At 47.3% G+C, this 13,483-nt stretch overlaps 1 protein-coding gene across 7 annotated transcripts in view; it reads left to right on the plus strand.

Moving 5' to 3' along the window:
• Positions 1-13,483, plus strand: part of LOC113487604 (peroxidasin homolog) — a 50,060-nt gene that overhangs the window by 20,784 nt on the left and 15,793 nt on the right. For all 7 annotated transcript variants that reach the window (XR_003399821.1, XM_026862283.1, XM_026862284.1 and 4 more), the window contains 9 exons: positions 1,124-1,195; positions 1,453-1,524; positions 4,561-4,632; positions 6,201-6,272; positions 7,874-8,043; positions 10,189-10,306; positions 11,914-12,083; positions 12,560-12,832; positions 12,978-13,094. Coding sequence is in view for 6 of the 7 variants with exons in the window: in XM_026862283.1 (XP_026718084.1) it covers positions 1,124-1,195; positions 1,453-1,524; positions 4,561-4,632; positions 6,201-6,272; positions 7,874-8,043; positions 10,189-10,306; positions 11,914-12,083; positions 12,560-12,832; positions 12,978-13,094 (1,136 nt within the window). In the remaining variant the exon portion in view is untranslated. The remainder of the gene's footprint in view (positions 1-1,123; positions 1,196-1,452; positions 1,525-4,560; positions 4,633-6,200; positions 6,273-7,873; positions 8,044-10,188; positions 10,307-11,913; positions 12,084-12,559; positions 12,833-12,977; positions 13,095-13,483) is intronic.

Consider the following 13,483-nt stretch of genomic DNA (forward strand, 5'->3'; position numbering starts at 1 on the left):
CGTCTGCTTGCAGAGGGAATAGCAGTTTTTCCTACAACACGAGAAAGACAAGTCTTTGTAGTACACGGTTGCAGCTCTCCTCTCCATCCACATCTCCCATTTAGGAATTTTTAAAATAAGTTGTAGCTGGTGAAATCCTTGCTCTGAGCTCTGTGTCTATAACCTCCACCAGCTCTGCGGCCGCAGTGAGGTTTGCCAGATCTGAACATCGGTGGGATACCACAGCCAAAGACCCACAGGAGTGCGGTCGGGCAGCCACGACGAATAGTTAAACGTCATATATTAAAGAGCTATTTATAAGTGATTTATTTCATTTTCTTGGTGTTGAGCTTGGCAGTGGTTGCAGAAGAGGTTTTTGTAGCGTTCGGCTGCGTGGTTACCGCTGTTGCACACAGCCTGGTTATTACGAGGTTGAGCTGTTTCTGGTCATTGGCACCAGCCATCATTTGCATGCACAGTCATGGCAACTGCACATACGAGTCGGAGATTGCTTGCCAGTGCGATGTTGTCCATAGGTTTTGTATTAAAATCTGGCGTAAGGCTCTCCGGATCGAAAGAGGCTGTCTCGGAATAGCCTTGGGAGTCAGATCTGTATTTATTTTTCATTTGCACATAGCTCTATACGAAGTGATTAGAACAAAGTGTTTTACCATTTTATAACTCCTGTAACTCCGCTGTGAGCTGGTATTTTAAACTGCATTTGTGCTCTTAAATACTGGCTCGCACGTTGTTGAACGCAACCACGGCACCTTCGAGAACCACGGCGGTGGTACAAGAGTGGCAGCAGTCATTTAATTTTTCCCTCCCCTCCACTTCTTTCTGCCTGTTTCCCTTCCCCTCATCCCTTTCCTGGCCAAAATTGAAACTTTGGGGTGGAAACCACTGTGGCAAAAAGTCTTTGAACGTTGTATATATTGGAAGCGCTTGGCCTCTCTGGGGGAGAAACCTTCTCGTTGACTTAGCTGGTGTGAGTATCCAAACTTTGATCTGCTAACCCCTTTAAATCTTAAACTCTGTGAAATGTGGGCTCAGGATTTTTCAGTGGATATCCAGGAACAGCAACGCCACAAATGTTACACCTGCTGAATTCACCGGTTGTGGTTTTCTTTCTTGATTTGAACAGGCTGCTGAACAACAATCAGATCAAACAAATTGTGAGAAGATCCTTTGAAGATCTGGAGAACCTAAAATACCTGTGAGTTGTTATCTCAGTAATTTCTGAACCTCTTTGAGATTGAACGGCTTGCTTCTAATGTTTGCCAGCTAAGGATGCATTTTCTGTGCTTGGAATTTCTGGATGTTAATGCCATAGCTGTAAAACATCGCTCTTGAACCCAGTCAGCAAGCTCGGCTTTGGGTTGAAGTTCGTAGCTGTCTCCTGGGACTTTTAAAAACACAACTGCTGATCAGTTAGCCTAATGGTGGTTTTTTTTCTTTCTCTGCTTTTGAAAGCTACCTTTATAAAAATGAAATTCAGAGCATCCAGCAACATGCCTTCAGCGGGCTTCGCTCTCTGGAACAGCTGTAAGTACAAATGAGCCTTGTTGCTGAGCGTGATGTGCGTAAGTGCTGATTTGTTGGCTGCTCTAACTCAAGTGCTGTGTTTCCAGTAGTGCAGAGCACCAGACACTTAGCAAGGAACAGGATGAGGCTTCTGCTGTTTTATCATCCGGCTTTGCAAGACTGCACTGGCTTCGTTTGCACGCAGCTGGTCCCAGTACTGATTTTGGTTCGTTAATGCTGAGGTCTCTTCCTACTGACAACTCATATGTTTTCTCCTGAGCCTCTGGAGCACAGGAAGATCCCAGCCGAGCTTCTGATTCCCTTTACATCCAAAGACCTTCTGCTGGGAGGAGATAGGGGTCTGTAGGGTGGCTTGAAGCAGAACACAGCTGGCCTGCGGTGTTGATGTCTGCTGGGACTCCTGGAGCAGAGAGTAGAATCTGGCCTTTTGCTTGAACTGAGGCTGCTGGGCAAGTTTGCCCCTTACCCAAACCTTTGCTGAAACCTTGGGCTGCCCAGGGAGGTGGTGGAGTCCCCATCCCTGGAGGTGTTTAAGAGTAGAGTCGACATAGCGCTGAGGCATCTGGTTTAGTTGGGAACTGTCAATGTTAGGTTAATGGTTGGACTGGATGATCTTCAAGGTCTTTTCCAACCTAGACAATCTGATTCTGTGAAAACAAATGGATGAAGTGCAAGCTGAGAGCAGAGGCAGCGGGGTATTTGTGGGAGCGATGGTGGTTCTTGCATGCTGTAAAGCATCTGGAAATTGCAATGGGGGGGAAGATGATGGATCCAAACAAAGTAATGACCTTCCCTCCAAGCTGCATGGCACTCTGGGATGAAAGGAGCCTCACCTGGCAGCCAGAGTCTATCACTGTGACATTCGAGCAGTCCTTAAACGCTCCCCTTCTGCGTCTGCCAAATCTGGGCTGTTTATTCAATCAAAGAAGTTTTGGGGGTTGACTTTTAGAGCTCCATGCTCAAGGTGAGATGGGAAGACTGAGGTCTGACTCTTCTAAAGAGTCTGGCTAAACTGGGATTGGATTTGTCATGCCAGGGGTCATGATAGATTATGTGCCTGTGTGTAAACACACATGTGCATGTGGAGAGAGTGTGAACGTGGATATTTGAAGTTTAGGAATTATTTGCATCATTGGAGGAACCAAAGGTGAAACTGTTCTAACTCGTGGATTGTCCCCAACGGCAGCGTTTATAGGGCTGGAATGTAACGGAGGGGATAGGATCCAGCTTGTTCTCCAGGCTGACAGCAGGAGTGAACAGAGTATAACAGGAAGTTTTTAGGGAAGCTTAATAACAGGTGTGTGCGGTCTGGTTTTTCATCAGCCACCTCAGCAAGGATGCCTTGGGAGAAAACATAGGAAGCAGATAGCGACTCAGCCTGTGCTTAAAGAGGAGATGCTGCTGGCTGCTGGCTGCAGTGATATTTTAACAATGAGCGTTCCAGACTTGATGTCACGAATAAAAGAAAAAAAAAAAAAAAAAAAAAAAAAAAAAAAGGAAAAAAAAAAACCTAAAAACACACCACCCAACAAAACTACAAAACCAACAAACAACCCGCTGAAAGTCCCATCTGTTTTCAATCTCAGGCAGGCATGATTCCAACAGAATTAGCTTTGCTCAAATCCTACCCCGTTTTGCTGTACCCCACAAGCCAGTTTTTCAAGAAAAAAAATATAACCCGATTGATGGACAGTATCAGATGCTTTCCTCAAGGTCCAAAGCAATGACAACAGACATCTGAGACGTATTAAAACACACATGTCTCTCCCCACGGTTGCCCTCCACTGCAGAATCTGAGTCACCGTCTCTCGGTTTGCGCTCTGATAGTGGACCATTTATCATGAATCCTTCCATTACAAATCAAACAGCCATGTGGTGGCTTAAGCAATTGTTTCTCAACGCAGTCAGCTACAACAGCAGAATGAGTATTTGTAGATCCGTGATTAATCGGTGTCCGCTGTGAAAATTTATGCCTGTGTAAAAATAAGGGGGAAGAATTCAGGCAACTTTGAAACCCTACCAAAATGCATCCGAAGGTATCGGGATCGTGTCAGTTCTGCTGGTGAACGTCACAGGAACGGGGGAGTCTCGGGTATCGTGGTGGGTTGCTCTGCAGACCCCGGGTTTTCTTTGCTGATGGTCTCCCAGGCCTCTGGAATCACAGGTCACACTTGAGATGTAGTGGAAGTGAAAATGCAAACCTGTTTTAGCAACAACTGGGCTTCTGTGGGTGTAAGTACATCGCGTTGGGCATTAATGTGACATTTAGGTCCAAGTGTTCCAACTGACTGAGCCTCCGCTGTCCATGGAGACTGTGTCCTCCCTCTGCAGAAACCCAACAGCCCCACCGTGGCAGCTGTTGCCAGATGTTTCTGCTCTTGCTGGGTGGATGCACGTGCTGGGAGCCCCAGTTAGAATCACAGATAAATGCAGGCTGGAAGAGACCTGCCTCCAGTCCCACCTTCAGCAACAAAGAAGAACCAATTTCAGACTTTTATCACGTTGCTTGGGGCCTTTTTCTGCAAATTAATTCTCAGCAAACTCACGATCCCACTCGGAAATGTTTCGGTTCCTAGGCTGGGAACAAGTGCCTTGAAGTAAGGCTGTTTATTCCTCCTCGGTGATCCGAGGGCGTGTTGGGGAATGCTGAGGCACTAGGGGAAGGGCAGGGAAAATCCTCCAGTGCTCCGATGGGAGCAGCTGCTCCTGGCTCTCCATGGGCAGCCGCTTCATCCTGGCCCTTAACAGTGCAACAAACGATTCACAGTGTGGGGGGTGGTCTTAAGCTTCAGGGAAGAGCAAATCTCTCCTCCTCTCTGTGTGTGTTTCAGTTTATTAAGTTTATTAAGAGAGAGGGTAATTAATTGACAGGCTAGGGAAAAGGCAGAGTTGGCTGAAGCGGATGCTGGCTGCTTGACATCTGCCCTGAGATGTGTGGTGACCAATTGCTGGGTGCTGGTGGATTGATCTGGAAAGATCTTCTGTCTTCCAAATCGCAGTCTGTAAGTCCGCCCTTTGTGATTTTCTGTGTGACAGCTACCTGCATTTCAACAACCTGGAAAGTCTGGAGCTGGAGACGTTTAGCGAGCTGCCTAAACTTGAAAGGCTGTAAGTAAAGGTGGGACCTTTCTTGTGAGTAAGGGGGTGAGGAGAAGGGGAAAAAAAACCCCTTCTTTTTGTATAACGGTTGTGGTAGCACGCAGTGTGATCTTCAAAATGGAGGGAAATTCAGAACGAAGCTTCCTTGAAGAAGGAGATTTTACATACTTGCCAAGCAGATGTGTTACTGAGAATATGAAGGGAATTTCCCATGCTGTGTTACGTTCACATTTCCACCGGAGTAGGGGTAAATCTACAGAAAGCCCTACAGTTGGCTGAGCCAACTGAAATTTTACTCTGACCATAAGCTCAACATTAGTCACTGTTGGGCAGTGTGTACAAAAAAAAAAAAAAAAAAAAAAAAAAAAAAAGGTGGTGGAAAAGGAATAAACTCAGAAATCTAACAAGAAAACCACGCGTCCTTCTTGAAAGCAGTTAGGAATCAAAGTCCTGAGTCTCCTGCTCCCCAGCATTGCTTCTAGTAGTGATGTTGCCACCAGGACAGAAGTTCACGTGGTGGTTCCCACTCCGTGGTGAAACCAACAGACCCTTCTGTGCTGCATGGAAATGTGCCTCGTGACCATACACGCTAGGAAAATAAAACCGTGGGATCCAAATACCCGTAGGAAAATTCAGACCTGGATCAGTACGCCATGGGTGATCTCAGTCGCTGTATTTGATCCAACAAAAATTCTGGATTTAAATTGTAGAGGAAGGTTTGTCAGCATCCAAGCTGGGCAACCGGGCTGGTCTTGCATGTGTGAGCAGACATCTGCGTGCAGGCTGTACGGATTTTGGATTTATCTCCTGTTCCACCAGCTACTAAAATTGCTTCCTATCTTTTATCAGTGGTCTCTGTAACCAACAGGACTAAATGTCCCCTTCCACTGTGGGAATGGAGAGTTAATTATCCCGTCTTGGTCCCCACTGATGCATTTTAGTCCAATCCGGGATTTTTATTTTTTTTTTTTCCCTAAGAACTGGGTTATCTTATCTGTGTGCTAAGACTCTGGAAGTGAAAATTTGCCCTGGTTTGTTCAGAGGTAAGCCTGGCTTAGGACTTTGTTGTCTGAACTAGATTTACTCATGGATTTGGGTTATTAATACATTTAAGTCTAGGGCATAAGTTGTCCAGCATCTTCTGCTGGAGCCTTACTTCAAGGGTTCCCCTTGTAAAATTGCCGTATTTTCTGTGGGGGAGAAAAGAAAAGGTCCCTTCTAAATTGGAGCTGACCCAGGCACAGAAAATATAGGGTGGGTCCAGTCTGTGGGGATTTCATGGCCTTTCTCCTCCCTTTGCAGAGCACTCAGCAGATTAAGGTTCCAGTTTAAACCTGTTACATCACATCTTGAGTCACCGTTTCCAGTCCCCACCCGCTCTCCACTGCGGTGTATTGCGTTGTGCTCCCAAATGAGTGAAATCCCTATAGCTCGTGGAAGCAAACACAGTAAATTTAAAAACCAAACTCGTTTGATGAGCGGCCTTTGTATTTAAAACTTGAGTTTTGACCTGGGATGTTATCATCCGTGCAGCGCAAATACTGAATAATGTTTTGGCCTGGGTTCTCCCATTGCAGATTCTTGCACAACAACAAGATTTCCAGGATTCATCCAGGGACATTCTCTCAACTGGAATCCCTCAAACGGCTGTAAGTAAAAAACATTGCCTGCAAAGAGCCATTGTTTATCTTTGATCAGATGGCCAGGACCTGAGGAAAAATGTGCCTGGTTGGCAAAGCTTTTAGTTGTTGCACTTCTAAGGCCACTGCTAAGTTTATAAAACACTTCTGATTGGACACAAGAGCTGATTTAACCAGTTAGTAGTTTCTTCACGCTAGTGTCGAATTATAATTAAACTATAATCATCTTACAGCTCAATAATGCCACAGGAATGAAGATTCCTGGGAAGTCCTTAGAACAGTTTGAGCCCATAAAACGTTCTTCAAAAATGTAGAAAGTCCAGGTCACAGATGTGACCTCCATCATGTCTTCAGATCTGTGTCTAACATGGAAGGAAAAATCATAAATGTCATAAAAGAAAAGTTTTGGGGTTTTTTTCCAGAGATTGAAAATACTCAGAGGGGTGCCAAGGTGCAGGATTCTCCTCCCATGCAGGAACCCTCTGGTGTGTTATTCCCACAGAACCTGGCTGTCTCTTAAGCTTATTTCTTGTTTGCATAAACCCCCCCAGAGCTTTGCTTTGTTTGCCTTTTTATGATCTTTGGAAATAAGTTCTGTGATGTGGGTTTTTTTTGGGGGAAAAAAAAAAAAAAAAAGCAAAAGCTAAAGAATTTTGGTGTTCTGCCATGATTTTAAACTGCAAGAAAATGCTGTGTTTCTCACTGCAGCCCTCTGTGATTTCTGCAAGCAGGTAAAATGCTTCACTCTAACAGGGAGTAACTTGTGAAATGGTGTCTGTACGTGTCAGAGATGAAGGTGGGGTGTCTATAAAATGCTCTGTCATGGCCTCATGTGAAATCTCACATTCTCAAATGTTTGTCCCTGAAACCATTAGAGCTTTCTTCCATGGTTTATATCGAATGGCCCAGACCCATCTACCGTAAAACTGTCAGCGAGAAGGAGGCGTAAAGTAATCCCCCTGTAGTCTTTATTTATCCTTATGCACAGCACTGCGCACAGGAATGAGACCAGTGGAGGGGAAAAAAAAAAAAGGGTGTGCTGGGAGGTCACTGGTCCTCCCTTTCCATGTGGTTTGGGTGTATGTTGCAGTAATAAAAGCTCTTATAGTTATGCAGAAATGCTACAACCCTTAGCAGCTGGTCACGGAAAGAGATTGATCTGATGCTTACTAAAATCAAGGGGGATTTTTTTGGAGCTAAGTGTAAAAGAGAATGGAAAGCTCTAACAGGGGCAGTGTCATCTGCTGCTCTTATCTTCAGTAAAGATTGAAATCTCCATCCTGGGGGAAGCCCCAGTATTTCAGTATCTCCCTTTGCCTCAAATTAAGCCAAAAATCCATAGTCTGGTTGAACAGAAGAATTTTCGTTTGAAACTGGAATGGCTGATGGATAACGTTATTTTTTTTCAAGGAAATCCTTGTCGCTTGGTTAAGCGTCATATTTAAACGTTGTGGGAACAAAATATCTCCAGTTTTCATTTGGGATATAGTCAAATGCAGGGAAAAGCAGGCAAGTGATCCTTTGCTCTGGAGGACTGTTCCCTTCCTGTGTCCTGGAGAAGGAAGGCAGCAGAGGCTGGGAAATGAGCTGCCTTTTCCTCGCTCTTGCAGGCGGCTGGACTCCAACGCCTTGTTTTGTGACTGTGACTTGATGTGGCTGGCTGAGCTGCTGAAGAAATACGCTGAGCAGGGCAGTATCCAGACAGCTGCCACCTGCGAGGCTCCGCGGGAGCTGCACGGACGCTCCATCGTCACCTTGACCGCCGAGGAGTTCAACTGCGGTGAGTGAGGCCAAACACCCTCCACCGGCCACCCTCAGCCCCTGGAATTGGACTTTGGTCTGGGAATTGCTCCTTTCAACCCTTTTCCTCCCTCTTCCCTATGCTAGCATCCTGCTTTCTCCCTCCTTTTACTGTTGAACTGGGAAAATCCCAGTAGGGTCACATGAGTTCTCAGTGTAATGTGAGTTCTCAGGGTAACACAGAGAAAGCTGACAGTCACCTGGGGGTTTGGCTGGCAGGTGGCTTCTTGGTTTTTAGATAGTGCAGGGCCAGCAAAAGTCCTGCTGCGGTTGGGGGCTAAACCAGCAACCAGAAGAAATGTCCCACCTTAAGCTGAACAGAAGGGGAACACTGGGAGAGCTGCGGTGGCTGGAAATAGGACTGAAACCCCAAGCAAACGCGGAGTAGACGCGTAGCTGAACGCTGTGTTCGACTGTGGTCGTGTCTTGCGTTTGTTAAGCTGTTATTCTTTAAATGCCGATAATTGCTCACTAAAAAAATGCCGTTCTGAAATGAAAGGGTTTGTTCTGAAACATTCCAAAGTCAGATGTTTCATAGAGAAAAAGACAAAACTCTGATGTTTAAGGGCAGGCATCAGGGGAGGATGGCACAAGTGTCGGCTGTGGTTCCCTGACACCTCACTGCTGGCGGAGTCTGTTTGAGGTGTTCCTGCTCACCGGGACAGCTATTAGCATCCCTCCTGCATGGGCCAGCCCAGCTGTGAGCCAGATGTGTGAGATCGGCTGGATTTTGAAGAGCTCTCCCTTGAATTCAGTTTTTCTCTGATTTATTTCATTATTTAAAAAAACCCCAACCAAACAACTTGACCATTTCACGGCTTCCTTTAGGGCACTAAAGATGTGGCGCAAATGGGTCTGTCACCTCAAGGGAGGGGGGAATAGGAAGGGTCTAGAGAAAGCAGCTGGGGACCCACGGAGTGCAAGTGGATGTGCCACACAACGAGCTGTCCCCGACACGCACCCGGTGCCACAGTACGGCCATTAATGTAAATTTGTTCTGGTTTAGGCCTGGGCACACAGTGGGGTGTCTGTCAAATTAGCCAGAGCACCTGGTGGGAAGATTTTGCTGGCATTAGGCTTTTACGCTGGTATTGTGCCAGCTGGGAAAGACAAATGATGCATAATTCAGCGTAAAGCTCTAATGATGCAGGCAGCTGATATCTGAGTCAGTACCAAGCCTGCTGGCATCACGTTCACCCACTGCTTTTTAGCAGATGTGAGCCAGCGGAGCAAATCTGCACCGCATCAGCGTTTTGTACCAGGGGCTGTGGTGGGTTTGGTCCCGCCCTGGCGTTGCCACTGGGGATAAAAGTTGCCAAGCCATTCGGTTGTGGTCTAAGGAGTAAAGGCACTGCCTTTCCACTGGGGAAGGTGGCAGGTTCTCACTTCATTTTACAAATAATCCAGCTGGTTTTCCTGAATTACTGCTGAGCGTACGGGTTGTTAGGTGGGTAAAGCATTCCGCTGAATCCGGATCAAGCGCTCCAGACCACGGACGTGAATTCCTTCCTGTTTTAGCCCATCTTTTAAATGTTTTAACTTACTTAGTGCTTGAGCACGTCTTCGAGAGAAGCATATCGTGAAAAGGCTTGGCTGAATAGGGATCGGCTGATGAATTAGGGACATAGTGAATAAAATCCTGTCGAAAGGGAAGCGGTGTGATTTGCAGCGAGCTGGCGCTGCGTTCAGATGGAGCAGGCGGTTGCTGAGAGCAGCAGGCTGCCAGGGGCAGAAAACCAACCCAAGTGAGGATGCCACTGGCTTCTTTGCTTAGTCTGGGGGAGACAGGGACCAACTCTTGGGGCAGCTGCAGTGAGCCAGGTCTGTTTTCTCTCAGGGGCTGATCCACGGCCCAACCTACTGGCAATAGCAACAGCCACTTCCATTCTCCGGGGCTTTTCGCGGGCTCAGATGAACGATGCTGTTCCCTCCCTGACACCGTTTTTGCTGATGTTGGTGAGAAGTGCTGGGGTGGCTCCGAGTGGCTGCTGCTGTGCTCTGCTGGTGCCTGTTTCCTCGGGGGTTGCAGGATGGGGGTTGCGTTCCCCCCCCTCTACGCTCCAGTTGGGCTGTAGGGGGGTTTGTGCTGCTCTAGACTGGGTTGTGTTAAAATGGTCTTTTGCAGAGCGGCCTCGCATAACCTCCGAACCCCACGATGTCGACGTCCTCTTGGGAAACACAGTTTATTTCACCTGCAGGGCAGAAGGCAACCCAAAGCCTGCGATTATTTGGCTGCACAACAAGTAAGTTGCACACAGTGAGCCCTGGGGTAGCAAAGGGTTTCTAGCACCAAGCTCTTCAGTGACTGCCTGTAATTAAAAAACCTGTTTCACACAAAAAAAAAAACCAAAAACAAACCACCAGCCCAACAAAAAGATACTCCGTTCTCTGGTGACCACATAATCCAAGTGGTGTTTTCATCTGCATTTAAAATATTTCATATGCATTTGTTATGGATTCGAAGAGCTTATAACTTTCCCACAACCATACTCTGCAGGCTGAAGGCAATTGTCTTTTGTTCAGAAAAAAAAAAAAACAACCAAAATTAGTATTTCGTGTTGCTCTAAGCCACCATGCTTGCCGTTTGTTAACTCCTGAAATGCTTCTAGTCTCTAGGTTTTTCTCACTAAAGGCCTAGCGTGCTGGGAGAATGGCTTTTTTTTTTTTTTTTTTCTTCAAAAGGAAAAAAAAAAAATCACTTGTGCTCCACTGAAAGACAGATCTTGCAATGCAGTGTATAGATTATCATTCTATACAGCAACGCTGAGAAAACACACAGCTATGCTAGATGCCAAAGTGTTTCTGGGAAGTGCTGCACCATAAAATATTCTGTGCTCAAGCAGTTGCCCACTGTGGAAGTGAAGTTACTTTGCTGCTTTACGAGCTTCTTGACTGTGGGAGCCTGAACAGGGCTTGGTTATTAATAAAAATGATCAATGTATGCTTCTTCAGCTAACTCCCCACCAGGAAGAGTTTCAGCACAGAGCAAAAGTTTATGGCTGAGTTAAGTCCCCCTGGAAGGAAGGTTTTGTTAGGGAAATGCTGGCAGGCTCCCAAAGATAGCATTGTAAGAGGGGTAATGATAATAAATGTTCCGCAAATGAGATATGACTAGAGTGAGGAGACGTCAGGGGAATTAAATAAATGCCCAGCAAGCATATTAGTTTGCATAGTGGATTCAGCCTTTGTCCTAGGGGGAGAGAGGTCCCTTCTCCCTTTTCAATCATCTGCAGCCATCCAAGATTCCTTCGTGCTGGGAGAAATGGGATGCAGCAGTGGGACCTTCTGCCGTGGGCTGGGATCCAGGAGTCGCAGGTCACTGTAGAAAGAAGGAAGATGTTTCACAGCTCTAGGGCTGGGTTGGAGTTCAAGCTGTGTTGGGGTCCCATGGTGACTTACTCAGGGTTGTTGTTTTTTTTTTTTTTTTCCCCTCCCTGAGGCCTTTGAGCCTGTTTGAATAGAAATGGCTGCGCACAATAAGAATATTAATTCATTATTATATTTGCACTTAGTAAATAATGAGAACAAGCTTTCCAGGCCTAGCTGCCCTGACAATAGCAACGATGCTATTGCATGGGAACAGAACGCTGTCCTGGTGGGCTGTAAATGTCGTATGTAATCAGTGGTGAGAAAAAAAGTAGCTCACCCAGGGAGTAAATCAGAGCTGGGCCTGAAGTTCAGTGCTGTAAATCATAACTCTTGCTATAAATTTCATGAAGTCTCAGAACAGCTCCAAGGAGCACCAGCTTACTGCGACGCATGCGAAGCCTCAGCACTCCCCCAGCAGCTCAGGGGAAGACCACCAGACTTTATTCCTTCCGGATTTTGCCTGTTTGTGGCTGTTTTTCAGTAATGAGATTGACATGAAAGATGACAACCGCCTGAACCTGTTGCAAGACGGTACCTTGATGATCCAGAACACCAAGGAGTCGGACAAAGGCGTCTACCAGTGCATGGCCAAGAACATAGCTGGGGAGGTCAAGACACAAGAAGTCGTGCTGCGCTATTTTGGCACCCCATGTAATTGAGCCTTCTGCACCCCTTGAAGGCCCAGCTCGGGTTGGGGCTGGGAGTGGAGCTAAGTCGGAGTCAGTCCCAGCTTTGTATAGGCCAAGATATTCTTGGTGTGCTGGGGAAGAGTGGCTAACAGCATAGCGTGGGCTGAGCATGGGTGTTTCTTCATGGTAGTGGGAAACTGGGGGTTTAGAGATTGAAGGTAATTTGGGGCTGGGGAGGGAGTTTGTGGAGGCTGGGATGGATTCTGCAGCACAGAGGCAGCAAGGGTGATGGGGATGCAGGAGTGGGGATGCTCCAGACTGGGAGGGAGGACGTGGTAGGAAGAAGTAGCACTGGGGAATTGCTCACAGCGAGGATTTGGAGGTCAGGGAAGAGCCAGGTGGCTGCTAGCTGGGTTGTGTGAGGAATCCGAGCAATTTTTGCCCATAACTGAACAGGCAGCAGAGCTTCTGGTTTCTGAAGCGCTCATTTCCTTCCAGCCAAGCCCACTTTTGTGATCCAGCCGCAGAACACTGAAGTGCTGATTGGGGAAAGTGTCACTTTGGAGTGCGGGGTCTCTGGGCACCCCCACCCTCGGATCCGCTGGACCCTTGGCACAGGCTCTCCTTTACCACAGGATTCCCGTTTCACTATCACCCCCTCGGGAGGACTCTTCATTCAGAACGTCACCTTCTTGGACCAGGGGCAGTACAACTGCAATGCCAGCAACACCGAGGGATCCATCCAGGCAACAGCGAGGATCATAGTGCAAGGTGAGGGGTCCCAGGCTGACATTTCTGGGATAGTGTTAGGTCAAGGGAGTCTGTTTAAGCCCTGATTCGCTCCCATGAACTGCAAATTAACCTGAGCTTGCTGCCTGAGTTTTTCCTCGTGCTCAGTCATTGCTTTCCCCTCCAGATTCTCCCAGGTTTCTCCTCATTCCCAGTGATCAGACAGTAACTGAGGGACAAAGCGTGGATTTCCCCTGCTCTGCTGAAGGTCACCCCCCACCCGTGATTGCCTGGACGCGGGCAGGTACGGCCTCACCTGACTCAGGATTTCTTTCTCTTCCCCTGCCACTGTCCATGGGATGTGGGTGAGAACACGTGGGCTGATGGCCCGGGGCGGTGACTCGCAGTGGTGACACAGGACAGGTGGTGAACCGCACAGACCTAGTCGCCCTAGGAGGTGTGTTGTAGATCACCAAGGATGATGTTAAGCACTGAGGACAGAGCCTCTTAGGTCTTTAACGCACTAAGTCATAGTGTCAGGAGAAAGGAGCGTGCTGGTTTTCACCAGCATGAAACCCGTGTTAAGCCTCGAACTTCCTCCTGCAGTGGCTCCTACCTCCTTTGAAAAGACAAGGCCTGGACGCTCCAGGTCAGTGGATCTCACCACTCTCCATCACTGTCACTGATTTGCTC

Source organism: Athene cunicularia (assembly GCF_003259725.1).
Source record: "Athene cunicularia isolate RWA chromosome 20 unlocalized genomic scaffold, athCun1 chr20_part1, whole genome shotgun sequence".
Lineage (NCBI taxonomy): Eukaryota > Metazoa > Chordata > Aves > Strigiformes > Strigidae > Athene > Athene cunicularia.